At 38.3% G+C, this 21232-nt stretch overlaps 1 protein-coding gene across 1 annotated transcript; it reads left to right on the plus strand.

The window, feature by feature from the left end:
* Positions 1-6133: 6133 nt before the first annotated feature.
* LOC139724683 (leucine carboxyl methyltransferase 1-like) lies at positions 6134-11923 on the plus strand. Its single transcript, XM_071635808.1, has 7 exons — positions 6134-6242; positions 7751-7839; positions 8543-8664; positions 9558-9696; positions 10236-10341; positions 10911-11133; positions 11720-11923. The coding sequence occupies exons 1-7, from the start codon at positions 6190-6192 to the stop codon at positions 11921-11923; spliced, it is 936 nt and encodes a 311-aa protein (XP_071491909.1). The 5' UTR covers positions 6134-6189.
* Positions 11924-21232: the final 9309 nt, after the last annotated feature.

The raw sequence follows: 21232 nt of genomic DNA on the forward strand, positions 1-21232 counted from the left end.
CGGTCTCGCTTTTCTCTCGCATCCGATCTCGTTAATGATGTCGCCATGGGCGTTCATGACATCACTCGATGTGAGATATCAAAGATTGCGATATACAGCCTCACCATGTAGTGATACTTTGTGCAGTTTAGTCGAGTGAGAGGGTTTAGTGTGTCAGATTAGGGATTCTAGCCTTATTGATGTCATTATTAAGTGCGTGTCGCTACCGAATTGAAACTGAATCATTCGTATGAGACTGCATTGTTACGGCATCTACATAACTGTACATGTCAACTGTTATTGCTGTGTGTACATATAGCGTCTGAAACAGGGTACGTTCATCAGCTCCTTTTCGGGTGATAATCGTCTCTTTAGCTAGAGTTTACACGATGAGAAACACCTACATGTGTGTTCATCAGGTTATCATTTCGTAGCATCCAGTAGAGTAGTAGCTTGTCATCAGTTGTGAGCCAGAAGGGCGTGAGGTCATTTTTAACTGTGTACAGCCATAGCACCCTTCTTGCAGTCAACTATGAAATGAGGCAGGATTTCAATGGGTGAAAACAGGTAGTTTCCATTATAAATATTTCACTGCTTGCCTGCAGTAAGGCATTCAACTAGTATACATGTAGTTAGAGAGAAATCATACTCTATTTTTTGTTTTTAAGGCATTGCTGTCACTGAAATCAACCAGTATTTGCCTAACCCGTCTTTCTATCTCAATGCTGTGAAGGTGATGAGTAGTTACAGAGATATTTGTAGACTTTTATGAATAATAGGGTGTCAATTTAATGTCATTTGAAAAGTAGCACACCATGGCCATAAGTGCCAGTCTAGCAGAGAACATTCAGTTTTGTTGCTGTTGGTTGTTATTTTTCTTTTTTGAGTATGTGTATTTTTTTTCCAAGAATTGTGCGCAGTGGCAAGGTGCCCATTTATTACAAAGGTTGCTTGCACATTAAAATTTTGATTTGAGCACCCTGAGTTTTATCTTTGTGCCATTACAAACTTGAAATCATGCTCTATGAGCCAAAAAGTGTTATAACTTTTAGTATGAAGTCAGTTTCTTTTGATACCCTGCTGCTTCTGCGGCTCCAAAATGGAAGGGTCTGTATGGTGAAGTGTGCTGTAAAAGGAACGAGGTGTCTTCTACACACCATGCTGAAGTACCTCCAGTATATTCCTGTGGAAATAACAATCATACAGGAATTTGGCAGCTAAGTGGTGCCAGTGGTAGCTACTTGAATGATTTCGCTCTTGTGATTCATTCGTGCAATGCATGTTCACGGAAAAGAAACTTGACATTCATTTTCGGTGTGGATGCACCAACGGATGCAGTTAGTTTGAACACGTTTTGCGTGTCTCTCAGTTCAATTTACTCAAATTCCCACCATGCACACTGGTGACTTTGGCAGTGGTTGTTTCTTCCAAAAAAGCCAGGTGCATTTTTTTTTTTTTTTTACAATCATCATTCTACTACTAGGTCCTAAATATGTTAGGGCATACCCGTCATGGGCAACAGTGGCATTATGGGACTTAAGATAAAACATGATTAATCTGTATATTACCGTAATGATGATGCCAAGTTTGAAATGAAAGAATTTTTGTACAGTGTATTGTAATGCCAATGATAATGAAAGTAATTTCCCAGATAGAGATAATACAATGTGATGGGCTCTGAATCTCATTTGAGTGTACATGGAGGCAGCATTTGACTTTAATGTCCTCATCCCTTGTGATGAATGATTTAAGGTCAAGCATGCAGTTGCAAGTCTTATCTTTTAAATTGTCAAATAAAGATATTTCATTTGGGGATCAGCAGCCATTCTGCCATCCCCCCCCCCCCCCCCCCCCACCAAAGCAATGTTTCACACTAAATACAAATAGACGATGTTCTCAAAGAATTTAAATGCAACTGGACATCAAAAAGACCTCCCAAAGAGGAAGCCTTATGAAGAATCAAAATCTGTATGAAATTAAATGGTACATTCCATGTATGATAACCAATCTGCATGCCTCACTCAGTAGTCGAGTTCTTACACTACCCAATCATCGATATTCTTTCACGATTTAGGAGAGGAGACCTTTACTTTGGTCTCACATTTTGTAGTGTCTGTGAACCAAACAGATGTCTTATGTAGCATCAGAAAATAAAGATTATTACCCATGAATATTTAACATTGTCATACCATTAATCACTTTAAGTAGCAATTTCATCATTTTGTAGGGATATACCACGTGTATTATTTTTACTCTCAAAAGTTAGTACCGTAACATTAGAGCGTGTTAACATAGATTTCACCATGTTTACCGTCTTTCTAGCAGTTATGAATATCATCAAAGCGATTGTACCGATGCAAGTGTTGTACCATAAAGTTGAGTCTGTGTATTGATTTGTCATGTCTTGTTGGGAGTTTCACCATCTCCTCTTGAGAGGAAAATTTGTTGCGATGATGAGAATGACAATGACGATGTTGATGTGTTACAACTCCTGCCAGTTGAGTTATCTCGTAGCTAGAAACGATGATTAACGTGCCCGCGGACAAGCACGTTTTTCGTCCGTTGAATTTTGGATGGGATATCAGTCGAACCTCAACCATGAGCTCTAGAAACAACTATTATGTGTACAAGTAGTACGTTTGTATGTATTTAGTGTGGAATGTATTTTTTGTTTTTGTTTTGAGGGGTCCACCACCCAAACCCAGTGTATTTTCTTTCCAGTCTGATTGAATGGCCAGTATATGTATTTAGTACCATTGCGATAGCTGAGAACTCATAGCATTTAGAGGAGAGAATTTTGTTGATAATGCATGAACCATGTATATGTACATTGCTCGATTTAATTGCACAAGATTTTTTACACCTGTACCCTTGGAAAAAAAGAGGATTAAAATGAGAGGAATAAAAGCATTATTTTTTTTTTTTTTTTTTTTTTTTTGTAGTAGGACCAGGGTTGTTCATGCAGTGAATGCAGGTGTTTTGTAGATGAAGTGCTTTTAGATTTGATTTTAGAGTGAGTTAGCTTCTAGAAAGACTTTTATTAGTTAAACTTTTTCTGGTGACAACCTCAGTGTGGATGCAGAAGGCTACATCCACATCTGACATTGCATCGGGATCTCAAGTCCTTCTGGTTGTCACTTGCTTATTTCCTGGATATATTGCAGCTAGTCACAAAATATATGCTCTAGCAATATCTATTAATCTGTGGACTGCCAGTATAAGTGCTTTTGATTACAGTGAGAAATGCGCCCACAAGTGGCAAATGACCACTGAATACTGAAGCTTGCTTTGATGTCGGTAACGAGCACAGTGCGGCAGATTCAAGATGACGGCAAAATCGAGATCGATGTGCTCTCAATTCCCGTTGGGCAGGAGGGAGAAGACATGACTTCATTCGTCAGCAAGCAGCAATCCACCATGTGTATATGCAAATCTGAAAGTTCCTACATTTGGCAGAAATTCAATTTTTTCCCCGTGCATAGTGTCAGAAAATATACCCCCCCCCCCCCCCCCAGCAAATTGTGACCTTTGCCCTCCTGTGGGGATCTAGCCCTGTGAGTGTTTGGGTTTTAGAGAGTGGTGTCCTTACTGCATTGGGTGGTGGTACCCCAGAGTTCAATGCAATATTACTGTAGATATGATCTTTCGGCTGATGTCTCTGACCTTTTGTTCAAGGCATGCTTTATAACGTGTAAAAAAAATACAGTCAATTGAATAAAACACTTTTACACAAAAAAAAAGTGCAATCCATATTGTGTCCTTGTTTATATCTTATTTTTTCACCTTGCTCATGAATTTATAGCAGGTGTTGCTATGAATCTTGTGAATTGTGTGTTATGTGATGTTGTAACTTTGCTCTTGTTTTTGTTCTTTTTGTTTTGATATTCTGATATCTTCATATATTATATTCTGTATGTACACACTTGCATACATGTATATGTGTGTGTGTGTATTTGAGTGAGAGAGAAAGAGAGAGAGAGGGAGGTAGGAAGGGGATGGGAGAATGAGAGCAATGAGGGAAAGAGAAAGGGGAGAATGCCAGTCATAAAATTTGTTTTTGATGAACAATGATAATAATTGCATTTATATGGGGCTTTATACTAGTGCTTCTAAGCGCACAAAAAGACTAAACAACACAATAACATTAGAACAATGCAAAACCAAAATTACAGTCACAGAAGAAGATGAAAAAAAAAAAAACAGTACAAGTGATACACTGATACAATAATTAATAACTTACTTTTTGCTCCAATTACGAGTACCAGTTTAGTTTAATTTCACTTACTGTAAAAGTGGATATTTTCTCGCGACTAATTTTTCGTGCTCGGCTGGTTAAGAAGAGTTTTGTGTGTTTTTTAATTCCGCGGAATCAAGACATCAAATACTGGAACATATGGCAAGCAAAAATAGTTGCGTGCTTTTATATTCGCGCTTGCTTCTGGTTGCACGAAATATGCGAAAATTTCAACACTGCAATAATGTCCACTTTTACAGTAATATTTCCACACTAAAAAGCATCAATGAGTACGGTTTCAAGTCATAATGTAATCATATGCATTGTGGGGGACCAATAAAACCCTATTAAGATTGATGGGAAAGGCCACAAAGTCAAAACAAGACTTTCACAATTGATAGGGGCACAAAATACTGTAAAAGTGGATATTTTCGCACGACTAATTTTTCGCGCTCGGCTGGGTAAGAAGAGTTTCGCGTGTTTTTAATTCCGCAGAATGAAGACATCAACTGCTGGAACAAATGGCAAGGAAAAATATTCGTGTTCTTTTATTTTTGCGCGAAATGCGCGAAAATTTCAACACCGCGAAAATTTCCACTTTTACAGTATATAGAATACAAATGGTACACAAACAATAAGGATGTAGAGGGGCATAGAATATATAGAATGCAAATGGTACACAAACAAGGATGTTGAGAGGGATAAAAGGGTGAAGGACTGCATGGTAGAAAATACAAAACTAAGTTTGTATACTTCTATACAGAAAGTGCATCTGAAACAGATATGTAGTACACTGTATCTATCTCTCCACTGAAGTTATTTTTATTATTATTCCATAGGATGGGAACTTGTTGGAAAATTGTTGATTTTGCTAATTCTGTGCAGTAGAGGAGGGAGGGGGGTGAAAATGTAGATCTCTTGTACAGGATAATTGTAAGAGTGAATACCAGGTACTGCTGTTTAGATGAAAACAGTTTTGTAGAGGGACTGGTACCTGGTACATGTTAACATTGCTGCATAAAAATTCCTGTTTGAAAATAAATCATACATTGAATTGACAATACATTCGTTTCATTTTTTGTTTTTTTGAGTGCAGAAGTTGGAAATAATAGTGTGAGTGGGTATTATGATATGAATTCACTCTTGTGCAACAAATAAATGCATTTATAACTCTTTTTTTATTTTAGTTGAACGGTACAGATATAACATACATACCATGTACTCTGCAAAGGGGATTGAGACATCTCAGCAAGGTACATATCCCTCACCTGTCTCCTTCTCATCCAAGCTGATCCCTCTCCCCCCCCCCCTTTTTCACTTCCCCCCCCCCCCCTGTAATTTGGTTTGGTGTAATTTTATTTTATGTTTGTTTGCATTTTTTAGTACCATGCTCTGATTTCCAAAAGTGCATATTATAGTCATGTGCACCATCATCTTCATATAATTATCATCATCATTATCATAATCACCAGCCTTATGATCATGATCATGATCATCTTTGTTGTCGTCGTCATCACCACCACCACCACCACCCCACTATCGTACACCACCACCACACCACCACCACCATCATTAGTTGTCATCATCATCATCATCATCACCATCATCACCAGCATCACCAGCATCACCATCATGATCACCACCATCACCATCATCATCATCATCACCAGCATCACCAGCATCACCTTCACGATCACCACCATCACCATCATCATCATCACTACACAAGCTCGAGTAGCTCCCATCAAAGATCTTTGATCCCCATGCATGATTCTAACTCATAAATGTGAACAACCACTAACATGACAAGTCTGACAATTTGCAGCAGTGTCAATTAATCACCCTCCTGCTGGCTGGCGGCCCCATCATGATATACGCGATAAACAAACCACAGATCTAACAACCGGTAAATTTCGTCGGAGTGCGGACGACGTCGGAGATCACGCAGATATTTCTTGAAATATTTTACATTCACAATGTCAGATGAGGCCGTTCAAGCAACTAATGACGATGCTTCGATGTGTAAAAGGTGAGCAGTATTGTTAAATGAATTGTTGGCCTCTTCCAGGGGTAGAACTCTTGCACCAAAATTCAAGTCGTTCCTAAGCTTTCTGCTGTCAGTCCCACGCGTAAGGTATTATGTGGTTACAGTACGCGGCCTGCCCGTGGTGCATGGTGGAGTGTACAGTATTCTGAATTCTGTGACCGTCACTTAAATTTTCTTTCTGCATATTCATGTGACTCATTCAGTGTTTTTAGGGAGAATGTAAAGATAGCCCTGAATAAAAATTCCAAAGTTCTAATCATTTTACTTCGTCGGAGCTGGCCACTGCACTGCCATGCCATGCTCTCGCAAATTTGAAGAAAAAAAAAAAATGTGCCATAGAAATGTTTAAATTCCAGGGAGGACCCACACTTGAGTCCTTGGAATCGGGGGGCTGGGGGAGGGGAATGGTTTTTCAGTTCGAAAGGCCTAAAGAATGAATCGACTTAAAAAGTTAACGTTAGAATTATGGTATGCTAATGTTTCCAGAATCCGCTGTCATTTACTAGTACTATTGCTATAAAAAATTACAAGGAAAAAAAAGAAATCCTTTTTCCCTTAAAGGACAAGTTCACCTTCATAGACATGTGGGTTGAGTGAATGCAGCAATATTAGTAGAACACATCAGCGAAAGTTTGGGGAAAATCTGACAATCCCTTCAAAAGTTATGAATTTTTGAAGTTTCTGCTCAGTCATGGCTGGATGAAAAGACTACTTATAGCTTGTGATGTCACATGTGTACAACAATATAAAGAAAGAATAAAGGAAATTCAACATATTTCCATTTTTCTTGCATAACAAAAGAGCACTCGACTTCTCTCTTTCAGAAGGCAGGGGGAATAATATTACCCTTAACATACGTCAGTAACAAGTCGAAGAAATGTGCACTTTATTCAAAAAGTAAAGTTTTGTGAAATTCTCTTTTTATTTTCCTTATATCGTTGTACGCATGTGATATCATACACTGTAGTAGTCTTTTCATCCCGCAGTGATTGGGCTGATACTTAAAAAATTCATAACTTTTGAATAGATTGTCCGATTTTCCTCAAACTTTCACCGATGTGTTCTACTAATATTGCTGCATTCTCTCAATCCTTATGTATATGAAGGTGGTCTTGTCCTTTAATTTACATTATTTTCACACTTGTTTACTATTTAACGTTACTAATATTAGTATGATCAGATGACTACTGTGATGCAAAACTGTTAAATAGCCTCTAGCCCTCCAATTATAGGTTGGAGCTGCACATTAATCAAATGATGAACTCTATTGATCACTGTCTAACGGGGGTAAATTTACATGGTAATTTCCTCGTAGTCGTAGGTCTTGCAGTGTACCATTTATTTAGTGAAGATAAGGTTCTACTTCTAAAGTTCTTGGTAATTTTGTCTATTTTCATTAAGCCTAACATGTCATACCATTTCCAGGTAAAAGTTAGGTGATGTTCACAAATGTTCTGAGCTTTGCCATTTGTCTCAAATTCTGTCCTCAGATTTGCAGTGCAGCAAGGATACTGGAAGGATCCATACATTCAGCTGTTGGTAAAGAGTGGACAACGCCGGGCTCCAGAAATTAACAGAGGTTCAGAATCAGACTTGTCCTTCATTTGTTTCCAGAACTGCAGCAAATTTTCCTAAATGTGGAGCAACAAATTTGTGCAATACATTACGATTATAAGAAATAGAATGATATCAAGGAAACCAACACGTAATCTGGCTGATACATGCTAAAGCAGACATAAATTGGAAACGCTTTGACCCAAATTTACAACAGATGTTTTAATTACAGCTGTAGTTTCAATCGAATCCATGTTTAGATTTGATCCATGGACTTAACATGCGGGAAATTGTACACAAGCACATATCAGCATATGTTCATTATTTGATGTCTGTTGGCAAACACGACAAGCATTTACGCAGTCAATTTGCATAATTCAGGGACTGAATTTAAATCACTTGTAGCAAATTTGAGCTTTTGTGTTTTAGGAGAGTAGTGTGACTATTGGGTCTAGTAATTAGTATGATGAATGCTGCAATGGAACATGACAAATGATTTCATGAAAGGTATTGAAGCAAAGACAGGGAACTGGAAGCATATATGAGATAAACTTATTTGTAACAATATATGCCATTTAACTTTGTTAGTGACAAAATATAATGTGAGATTATATTGCATCGAAAGAGAGCTTTGCCTTTGAACAAAATGAACTACCAAAATGTTTGCCTCTGTAAGCCCATGCCTATGAATCACTGTTTCCCTGTCTTTTTGGCCTACCTTACAACAGGCTACTATGCCAGGACCCAGGGAATGCACACGCTGTTGGTAAAGTTCATCCAGCTTACCAACAAGGACTGCCAGGTCATCAACCTCGGTGCAGGCTTTGACACTCTCTTCTGGAGGTTAAAGGTCGGGATACATCAGCCCCTCATTCCTTATTAACCTTTTCTGTGCTGTGCCTGACACTCATCTTTTGACATGCTGTGTTTGCTAACCAGCCGAGATGCCCTGAAATGAGTAACTGGTATTAAATGAGTGGAGAGTACTTATAGGGATGGTATAGTTTGGTTGAGGCTTCAGGTTTCCAACTTTTGTGAGATAATGAGAAACCTCTTATGAAATATGAAAGCACATACAATTCTAAGAGGAATTTAAAGTTTATTTGGTAAACATTGGTTTTGAAATGGCCGAGATATCCATAAAATAAAGAGGTCCTGATAAAAGGTGGGACCAACCTTTTATGAGGACCACTTTGTTTTACTTTGTTTTTTTTGATATCTCAGCCATTTCAAAACCAATTTTCAGCAAGTAAACTTTGAATTCCTCTTTTAAATAGAATTGCATGCTTTTTCATAGTTTGTAAGTTGTTTCTGATCATCTTGCAAAAAGTTTAAATCTGAATCCCCCCATCTCATCAAAAACTGCACCATCCCTTTAAACCTGTAAATTTGTCTTGTGTCTCATATGTCTTCATGTTGGAGACTTTTACAGTGCTACATTCCAGAGTCAAGGAGTGTACGGGTAATCATTAGAGGTAAACTGGCATTCTGAGCAACTTTCAGGGGGAATTATCTGAATTGACAACAAACCACAGAGCTGCCAAGTCTATGTGACTCTGCTGGAGGCTTTCTGAACACAGATACAATGTATATATTTTCAAGAAAAAAGAAAGACAATATATAAGTCTTTCAACATAGTGTCTATGGTACCAATGATATTTAGCTGTCTGCTCACGTGATGAATGTCCACGTTGTTGAGCTAAGCAATTGGTCCTTCCTTCGTTGGCTTTGTGTCCCGTGCAGGATGAAGACCTGCTGCCCAGTCTGTATGTTGAAGTGGACTTTCGGGCAGTGACTAGCCGGAAGTGTCAGACGGTGCGCATGAGGTCCAAACTGCTGGAGGGCATCCAGGCAACATGTCAGGGAAAGAGTGTCGTCATAGGTAGGAGAATCTCTCTGGGGCCCTATTCCTGTCTTTCTGTCTGTTTGTCATCTGTTTGTGTGTAGACTGTCTGAATGTGCATGCTTGTCTGTTACCTTGGTACTCTGTTTACATTGGGAAGTTTTTGTGTGTATGTGTAGTCTACAGATAAAATCTAATGCCTATTCAAATTTGGGGGGGGGGGGCGGGATTCGGATGATAGAGAGATCTGGATAAAGGGATAAAGGGAGGCCAGATAGGAGAAGTTGGACTGTATGTAACAACATCTCAGAGCAGTTGATTGTCAGAATATAAAGTAGTATGAGTATGACATTGCTTGTCTAGTGCTCTTCTTATTGTACACTTTTTGTATCCCTGATTTGACTCACACTTTCCTGGAAATAAGCATCTTTCTGCAGCTGTAAACACTTGAGTCTCATTAAAAGTTTATAAGCTGTGAACATTAATTAGATGTCTTTAAGAAAAACAAACACTCGGGAGAATGAGCAATGCAAACAATAAACAAACCAATATGGTTACGGATGGTCCACCTTCTGCAGAGAATGCTGAGTTACACTCACCTGGCTACCACATCGTGTGGGGAGACCTCAGGAATGTGGCAGAACTGGAGGAGAAGTTGACCAAAGTGGTTGGTGTAGATTTCAAGTGAGTGACTCTCTCGGCATTTGGAGCACTGGTACATGTATCATACTTTCCACACAAACCTGTCTATCACTCTATATGCATTAGATTGTGAAATTCTGATCAATGATTACACTTTTCATTCCTCTTATTTCATAGTGAACTTGTGCACTGGTACAGGTTGTAAGTGACAGATATAGTCGGCAGTAGAGAAACTGGTGTATTGATCTTAATAGTTTCTGTGATATCATGTCGATTTCCATTGGGACGTTCTACTTTGAACTCTCACACACTTGTTAGGGAAGGCATTTTGAAACTACTTCTTCAAATGACAAAGCATGTTTGGCTTGATAGAAGTAGCTCTTTCAATTTTCATGAACTTCTTAGATTAAATCACTTTGCTGTAGGATAAGCTGTGGAAGCTGTTACAGTTGACTTGTCAATCTTCATGCTAGTCCACTTCATGCAAGCCTTCTCTTTCTTTCTTTCTTTTTCAAGCAAGAGGCCTTTGCTAGCAAAATATATATTACACTCAGACTGAAGTTCTAGGGACAGAAGATCAGTTTGAACCAACTTCTCTATCCCCTTTTCAGAAAGCCTACCTTCTTTATGTCCGAGTGCGTGCTGGTGTACCTGCACCACGACAAGTCTGCTGCCCTGCTGAAGTGGATAGCGAGCAAGTTTCCCTCGTCCTTCCTGGCTAACTATGAGCAGGTCAACATGGGGGACAAGTTTGGCATGGTGATGGCCGAGAACCTGCGGGCCCGGGGTTGCACTCTGGAGGGTGTGGCCCCGTGTAAAGACCTGGAATCTCAGGTTCGTCTCTCTGTGGTATTTGTTCCCTTTAGTTTATAGATGTATTGCAAGAGCTCTAGGAAACTTGAGATAATGAGTGTAATGACTTACGAAGTTTCCCTCCAGAAATGCTGGCAACTCATATGCCATGGGCTCTATTTAGGTTGAAGTGTGGGATAAGGATTACAGCACCATGTACAATTGTACCTGGTAAAGGATTCTGTCTAATAGTGAAGGTTGAGGTCCCAAATCCGCTGTGTTTTATTTTGAAATATTTGTTGTATTAATGGTATGATCACTCAGTTGATTAAGGTAGTCGAGGAAGTTTTGAAGTAAATTATGAGTAACTTTTTTATTGTACACCAAGGGTCAGTTCTTTCCACACGAGGACATCTATCATAAGACAATGGCTTGTTCTGTCTTTTTCAGAGCATTAAAAAATAAGCATCTTAATGTACAGAATATTTTGGGTTCTCTCTGTGTAAAAAAAAAAAAAAAAAGAAAAAAAGAAGATAATGATAATTAAAAAAACTGTGAAAATGAAGGAACACCAGCCTGGGAACTATCTGAAGCAATTCTGATAAATGAACATCAAACTGTACCACAGAAATCCCGCTTCACGTCAGTGGGCTGGCAGGGCGCCGAGGCCGCAGACATGCAGACCGTCTACGCCAGTCTGTCCCGCGAGGACATCTACCGCATCGAGAGACTGGAGTTTCTTGACGAGACCGAATTGCTGGACCAGCTGCTCACACACTACTGCATCTGCTGGGCTTGGAAGGACGCCACAAATCTCGGTGAGCCCAAGTGACCATTGTCATTCACACTCTGCACACTGGTTAAGGCATACTATTTAAAGCTAAATGACACTACAGGGAAACCCTGTTATAACAAACCCATGTACAATGAGGTACCAGTTTTAAAGTGTGTCTGTACACAGAAATTTAGTTTTCTGACATTGTAGGTTATTGTACTGGTAATATCCCTATGAAATATAAGAGTTCAACGTTACTCACTTACAGAGATATAGCAATATATATAGAGACATAGAGCAATCTCTAAAATGCCAAAAATTACATGCGCCTTGATCTAAGAGTAGTCGTCTGGCGTTATCAACTGCATTCGATTGCGTGGTTCGATAATTTTCTGTACGATCAGTGTACTACGATACTCTCGAAACATGCAAACACACGCAAATGTCCACGTACGCAGCTAGGTTGGTGCTGCCACGCCACGCCGGGCCACTGACCAGGCAGCCATGGCAGCCTCTACTCATGCGGATGCATCCATATGGCTCGATGAGGCGATACCGATAGACAGTATTCGATATAGTTGTGTGCAGACGGAGGCGAACGAAGGAAACGTGCACACACCGATGGTCTGCGCGCGGCTACTATTTTCAGATCTGGCTACTATTGCAGCGTGCACTAATGCGTGCTGATTTATCAAAATTAATATTTCACAGTTTTGGGCATTTTTTGTTATGGGATAGAATTTTCTCTAGAGTTCTTAGATCATGCTCTGACACCTCTCAAATTTACATTTTAGGGGAGAGATTCCCTTTAATGAGGTGAATTCTGTGGTCCTGACCCTCCATTTACTGTATGTATACTTGCCAACTGTCCCTATTTTCACTCCAGGAAAAAGAGAGAAAAATGAGCGATTTTATCATGTGTCCCTATTTTTTTTGAAAATCTGGGTGTAGTAATGTATTGGAAATTTAGGAATGTCCCTATTTTTAAAGTTATTCCCCTCATTTGTCCCTATTTCTTAGGTTTCAGGGTTGGCAGGTACACGTGTATGTATATGTAGCTGATCTCTTTTCTTATACGTTTACAAGATACTAGTTATGATGAGGTACACTCAGTGGTACTGGCGACTTCGTCATGACAATCCAACAATCAATATACAATACCCTCTAGCACATACATTTGTGTCACTGCAATAATTACCTCCTTTATGTGAATGTTTAATCTTTGATTATTGGGAAGAATAATTCCTTTCAGCCTAATAACAGTCTCAGAGAGACCGTAATTTAGTTTGATATGAAGGCTAAAATGCTTTTAAGCTCCGTGCTAAATTCAGATAGTCTGAAACACAGATGAAACTCGAGGCCCTAAATTCACAAAGGCAGTTTAAATCAAATTCATGGTGTGATTTAGTCCTTGGACTATAACAAGTGCAAAATAAGTGTACAGTACACAGCGTCAGTGCGCATTCAGTTTTGGATGTCTTACTGTACATGATACAGTAGTTCCTACATATTAATATGCAGTCAAAATTTGCATAATCCCGGGACTGAATTCAAACAACCTCCATGAATTCTGGCATAGCTGTTTTGGTAACGTGCCTGCATCTCCTTTTGTTCTCTATGCAAACAGGCCTGTCCTCAATAGGGATCGGAAGGTGAGAGCATTATTTGTCGTTACCATAGCAACGATTGGAGAATGATGTGCTGAACGAGATGGTTTCCGACCTGGTTTGCCATTGTGGGGAGGAGAGACTGTCAGATCACCGTGAAGTCTTACCTTTGGCTGATGTAGCAACGCATGGAGAGAGTGCCTACTGTGATGAACTTGATCCTAAAACCGTGACTTTGTAGATGAACAACAAACATATCTGTCATTGTCAGTGTGATGTGCAATGGACAAAATTTTGGCTACATTGAGATGATGTTTTGACATATTCGTCATGAATGGCATAATTTGTGGTGCATGCAAAAGAATAATCTGCACATCACTTCTTCTTTTTTTTTCCTGTGATGCTAAAATATTCTGCTTGTTGCATGTATGGCTGTCTATGTTACAGAAGGGATGAAAATCTGAAATATGATCCATGTATGAGATGAATGTAAACACCATGACTGTTAAATAATCTGAGAGAAAAATTAATTACCAAATGTTGTGTCAGAAGACTTAAGCAGTCAATGACTGCAAGACCTGTTGTTTAAAACCAGATAACAGCACTGCTCATGGTTAATGTACAAATACAGTTGCTGCCATAAAGCCGAGTGAAATTGAAATATTGTGCAAAGTTTAACATATCAGTGCCATGTATAGTCTACAAGAAAACACAAAAATGTTGCCGAGTAAAAGTACTTTAAATAAAGTGTGAAAAAGAGAACACACAAGAAGATTACTTTTGTCATCAGAACGTTTCTGAAGTAAAAGTGAGTTGACACATTTGCACTCTGTCAGAGTCCAAGTTGCTGTTGGCCGCATCAGCTGTGATGTAATAAGTATTGACCATTTGATTATATTGCAGTGTAAAGAGTCAATACACTGTGCAGTCGTCAGATTTTGAAGTAATTTTAATGTATGCTGTGGGCATGTTGACACAACTGGACTGGCATGTGGTGTCTTGTTTTGAGTTGACAAATTTGAAAGAAGTGTTGCAATTCTCAACAATAAAAATCGAGAAGTTTAAGATCGCGAAATCTTTATGATCTTTTGTCATCCAGTCACACTGGCTGCCAAACTTTGTGATCTTTGGATCGAGAAGTTTGGTTCACTCGTACATGTGCATAAGAAAGAAGAAAAGAGTGCGCCGTCTGACAGCGAGTGATTGTGATGTAACAATGCACACCTGTACATCACAGTAACCGTGTGCTTCACATGCACCTTCCACCCACAAACTTCGCATGACAAAGATTTCAAAGTTTCAGTTTCCAGCGGTCACACTGGCAAAAGACAGAGAAGTTTGGCGAGGATGAGGGAAATATCTCTAGTTGGAGTGGGAAGTTTTGCGAGAAATTTCACGGGAAGTTTGCCGTCACACTGGCAAAACTTCGAGATCTTAAAGATCAAGGTGTAGATCAGATCAGTATGCTTCATGAGCTACTTTACAAAAATTTGAGAGGCATAGCTAGCATTTCATATTGGGTAATTGACAATACAATAGCTTGTCTAACCGCCCGTACTATTTAATGTCTATCATTTACCCTGAAAAATTGAAGGGAGGGTGAAGAAAGTCATATCAAACTCTTTGAGACCAGTGAAATTACTTTCGTATATATGTATGGTGTGACAGTGAGGTTATCTACATCACAAGTCCTTTATTGGTGCATGAAGACATGTTCTTCATTACTGTGTGCATGATACATTACACATAACTCGACCACGATACTGATCACAACTTGTTTTATATACTGCATTTACAATGCCATTGGGTTCTGAACTGTATCCATTGCAGAGCCTTCTAGTTGACGTGTGTACCAGTAGTTACAGTTGCTCCTTTCTGTACCCTGGGCCTTTCTTTATGGACCGTCATTGTAGTAGTCATAGCAGACTTGATCATCCTTTGGTACAGTACTTTAATGGCTTGAAAGAATAGACGTGGAATATTTCCCACCTATATTCTGTCTGTCTTTGCATTGGGTGTATTGCCAGTCTTCATTCTTGAAATCCCAGAAGAGGGATCTTTAGCATCTATCCCATCCATTTTCTCTCCAAATCTGCACACGTACAGATATGAATCATCATTCAGGATCTTCATTTACACACATCTTAACCTAGCTATTGAAGACTAGTACCGAGTATACTCGGGCAGGTGTCTACAGGAAATGCGTGTTGTAGCAAAATCAGCCCGTTCTCAATGGGTTTAAAAGGGTTTCCTGTACAGGCGACACATATTTACAGACAAGTCCCTGGGACTGGCAGTTTTCTTTCATTATCGTGAAATTTTGTTATAGCTGAACAATGAAGTATGATATGAAGATATGTCTAGACTAAAATTTTGGGATTTGAATTTTTACTTCAATGTAATGAGAGTTTCATTATAACTGTGTTTATTATAATGGGAATGCACCTACATGTACTTCCATTTCTGGTACAGTTGTATGAGCATTTCACATATGCTGCCTAAGAACAAAACCAAGTTTTGTTGTGTTTTCCTTCAGCTGTTCAGGTATCTTCTTTTTTTTTTTTCCCACAGATGATCTGTTGATATCTGAAGTGTCTTGTGATTTGTCTGATATAGTTCAATGTTTTAGCACTTATTTTATAGAATTGTGCTTGAAATGACTTCCACTTTGGAGCAATTCATCCAAATAAAAAGTGACAAATTGTATATCCTCTACTCAGCCATGTGTGGATTTTTTGAAAGTCCTCCGACTTGTGTTGACAAGTAATCTCTGTAATGCATATATGGGTCAATGAGGGTTGGGATATCAATGTTCATGATGGATAAAGACCATTATCATCAACATCAATCAATCAATATCATCATCGTCATCGTCATCATCATCATCATCACCATCATGATAATGTATATAATATGTCAGGCTGTGTGTGTGTGTGTGTGTGTGTGTGTGTGTGTGCATGTCCACAATATATTCAGAAAGAGACGGGGAGCCCAAGGTCTTACAAGATTCTTGCTCTGCATTTTAATTCAGAAACAGACTACAATATAAAATCTTGACATTCTACTGAATTTGTCACAATTCCTGTAGAAACGTACTTGCACGAGATTACAAATGCACAGGCAGAAATGCCGAAAGGTTAGTATTGACCATACACTAACATTGTTAGGCAGAGAGAAAGATTTTAATCCACACAGGAACAGGTGAATAGTTTCGGTACACTGCGATATACTACGAAACATGGCAGTGCATCAGATAAATCAAATGTTACAGAAGCAGTGTCTTTCAATAACAAAATATACAAACATTGACAAGGTAATATACACAAGAGGGTACAATGTTTTAGCAGATTTCATTGCACAAGATTTAAACAGTAGAATACTATAATAGCCTTCTGTTGGTGAAACAGACTATTTGCAGAAAGAGCAAGTGATTATCAGTTGCATGACACACTTCCAAAGTTTCCTTGACATAATGATAACAGGTACACTCACTGTTAGTTTGCATGGATTTGAAACATCACAAGACAGTTCTAATAAACAGAGCTGCATTACTTCGGGTTTATAGCCGCCCTGAACTGTAGTACCTTTAATTATAGCCCCAGTCCCCCCCCCCCCCCCCCCAAATAAACAAAAAAAAAAAATCAATAGATAAATCTGTGTCTATTGGTGCTTGGAACAATTGTCTACCCACAGCACTAAAACAAAACTTGAAATTTCCAAGTCAGATATGAGTGCTTACGAACTGTGACTGACTGATAGTGTTTTTGTTTTTAAATTGATACAAATCTGTTTTCGTGTGCGTGGGAGATTGTTTAATTATCTTTTTTAAGGGGGAGGGATAGGGTATACACTTTCATTCAACCAATCGGAATGGGCTAATCCAAAATTGACTATTTCTTTGAATAATGCTCTGTTAGCTGGTATTAGATATTCGCAATATTTCTCAGATTTCATTTCAACTGTGGGATGTACTTCTGCATACTTGGGCTGAGCTTTGAAAGAGATATCTGTGATTTCTCTGCAACAAAGACTTAAAGCATGCATGGGACTGGACACCTGAACGTGGTCTACATATAACATCCTCTGCCCATGTTTGGGCTTTTATACACAAATGGATAAGGGGACATCTCACTGTTCAGCAAAATGAAACACAAAAAAAGGACAGTTTCATTGAATAGCTTTGTCACTTACCCAGAAAATTGAAATGATTATCACAGAGATATACTATAGAGGAAAATATGTCACTCCCATTACATCACACACTGTATGAACTGGCAGTTATTTTTCTTTCATAAGGTTATTGTGTATGAGCAAATTTAAGTAATTAGAAGAAAGAATGAAGGACTTGCTACATGTGAGTCCCTTGCCCATACACAATTATTCATAAAATACAATATCAATGCCTTGCATAAAGCTGCCTAATCCATAATGTATAAACTGCATATCCAGGGCTGATACAAATTTTGAATTTTTATCAAGGCTTTTGAGTGAATTTGACAGAGGTAGAAAAGGAAATTGACATTTTATGAACACAAAATATTTAAATCTATAAATTTAGACAATGTCACACTAACCTACAATGTACTACACCACAAATGTACATTCTAATTTTTACAACATTAGCTTTTTTTTTTTTTTACAATTCAGTCTGTGTCAGCAAGTTACAATATGACATTTCATACAATGTTTACAATTCGAGCTTGTAGTTGGGTTTCCGAGAAACAATCCAGTATGTGTCATTTCTGAGTTCTAAAAACTTTATAAAGTAGAAACATTTGAAACAAAATTAGTCAGAGAAGAAAAAACTGGAAAGAATTACAGTTCCCATCTATCCCTGACTTGATATCATATTTGATTGTCTTTACACTTTTTTGCCCTACTTTCTTTTTGTGTGAAAGAGCAATATATATAACACAACTTGATTACCTCCAACAAAAGTTAGCCCAGCAGCAATTATTTCAAAATTACAACAAAATGTATGCTTTACGTGATAGACAGCAAAATGTTGCTGAGCGTGAGAGACAGATATAGAAAGAGCTTAAAATGCTATGCAGTACCAATGTGGTTTACACTGGTACATTGCTATTTCTATTTTTTTTCTTCAAGTACAATGTACTTTAAATAACTGACTGTCCAATGTACAATGTACAATGGCACCGCCCCGCACCGCTGACTACAGCAGAGCTTCCTAGCAATAACTTGTTCAAAAAAAAGGGTAAACTTAAGCCACCCCGATGGGTGTACGGATGAATTAGCATAGTAATAGCACAACTCTTTTAAGAGTATACAAACATAGAAACAATTGTGCCTGTGCTGATATAAAACATGCATGCTAGCACTTGATGGGTTAGGAATTCGAAGGACTCTATATGGAACAGTCATGATTTATAACCACAGTCTTATGATGCTACCATCATTCAACAGTCGTCACAGGATTATCTGCTCATACAGCAAGAGTCTTTAATCTGATAATCTTGAAGCAACACAACAGGGGGGCATTTCATGAAGCGTTTTGGTCAGATATTTTTCTGACAAACTGTTACAAGCTACTGAAATCCTTGCATATGATTGGCTGGGAGCAAATTTGTCCCACAACTTTGTGGGACAAAATGCTTCATGAAATGCCCCCAGGTCACATCGAAGACACTCAAGATACATGTGAAGACTTTGCGCCTATTTGGGGACATTGCCCTTTTTGCAAATGTGTATATCAAAGTAATCCATGGGTAACTTTTTGTGCATATGGACTTTTGTGAGGAGGAAAGTGTACGGTAGCAAAGTCACCATCAACACCACTGTGCCCAGGAGCACTGTGGTACAGTGAATCAGTCACTGAATTTGCACAGAGAGTGTCTTTGGTTCAAATCCTGTTGGGTGCGTTCATTCTTAGACAGGATGTTTGACCTACAATGTCCCTCTCGACCCAGGTGTATAAATGGGTATCTGGCAATGCAAGGGTAATGATAATAGCAGGGCCATCTGGAAGAGCAGTGTTAACACCGAAGAGATTACCCTGGATGAATAACACCACATTATTATTAGTACAGGGGAACCTCGTCATAACAAGCTGCTTGGGATCAGTAAGATTTCTTTGTTATTTGTTATATTGGGTAGCTTGTCATATCGGGTATAAAAACAAAAGAATGTCAAAAAATTGGACCAGCAAAATTAAGTTACATCGAGTATTTCGCTATATCCGACCTCATTATTACAACTCTAGTCTCTCTTGCCTTACTGAGCAATCATAACTTTACATAAATCAGCAGCTATTCAGACTCACAGAGCAGAAAACAGCTAGAAAACTAAACTTTACTACTTGACTATTGGTGTACAGTACTTTCATCCTAAGTCTAATGCAAAATTATCGATATCTCCAAAAATAATCACTCTATGCATTTCATTATTTCCTCAAAAAAAAAAAAAAAAATGCCTACAGACTGTACAAATTGCCATAAAGTCACACACACAGAAAACTCCCTAAAAGTGTTCACACTGATCCCTCATACATGTATGTACTTCCTCAAAATACAAAGATTGCCTACTAAATAGCATGCCAAATGTATCGGTATCAGCTTGCACAAAATTTTCACAAAATGTTAAAGGGATCGTATAGTTTTGGTTGAGACCTAATTTCAAGTTTCTAACATTTTTTGGTGAGATAATGAGAAACCTCTTATGAAATATGAAAGATTATGTAATTCCATGAGGAATTCAACATTTATTTCATGAAAATTGGTCTTGAAATGGCTGAGATATCCAAAACATAGCGATTCTAAGAAAGTGTGGGACCCAACTTTTATTACGATCGCTTTGTTTTACTTTGTTTTTGGATGTTTCAGTCATTCCAAACCCGATTTTTATCAAATGAACTTTGAATTCCTCTTAAAACGCTATGCTCTGTACTAATTCATAAGTGTTTTCTTGGTATCTCGCAAAAACTTAAAGCCCAATTCTCATCTCCACCAATACTGTACTATCCCTTTAAAGACTAGTGGACATGAAAGGGTCCAGCTGTCTATGAGTCTAATACAATCTACTGGTGACATAGAATACCAGGTGACTGCAAAAACTTTTGTATAGCAACATCAAATGCCAAAAACACTTGCATTCAGATGTTGCTACCATGCAGTTGGCATAGTCCCAGTCACTTGCTTTATACTTGTAGTAAAAAGTCTTTTACACAACAGGGCTCCACACACGCAACATTGCAACTTGATACATGACCGCTTGTATGTATTTACAAAAACACCTGAAATCTTTTGCTGTGTAGAGTTTAATGCCCTTCTCTCTGGTAAACATTGAAATTAAAAACTGGGTCCCAATTTCATGCTACAGCCTTAAAGAGGAAATCCAGTCCAATAACAAGTTAGTCTGATGAAAAAGAGTAAAATTTTACGAGTCCAGCGGTAAGAGTTTGACTGAAATTGGATGAAAAATAAGGAAGTTATGAAATTTTGAAGTTTTGATAATTTCTCCAAAACAGTTTTTGTACAGTGGGTATGAATATGCACATGAGTGAGCTAACCATGTCATACCCTCACAATTTTCCATTGATCGTGTACAAAAAAAAATGACAAAAATTCTGTTTCTGTCATTGAAGCCTGAAACATGACGTTATTTATGGTTGAATAACTTCAGAATACAATGTAGTAATCAGTTAGATAATATGAGGATTTGAGCCTTGGGCATAATTGCGTTTGAATGAAAAACTGGAAATTTCAAAATTTTATGTACAAACTACAGTGCGTATTAAAAAAAA

The sequence above is a fragment of the Diadema antillarum genome, unplaced genomic scaffold (assembly GCF_040938485.1).
Source record: "Diadema antillarum isolate AM-2024a unplaced genomic scaffold, OU_Dant_1.0 scf00000226, whole genome shotgun sequence".
Lineage (NCBI taxonomy): Eukaryota > Metazoa > Echinodermata > Echinoidea > Diadematoida > Diadematidae > Diadema > Diadema antillarum.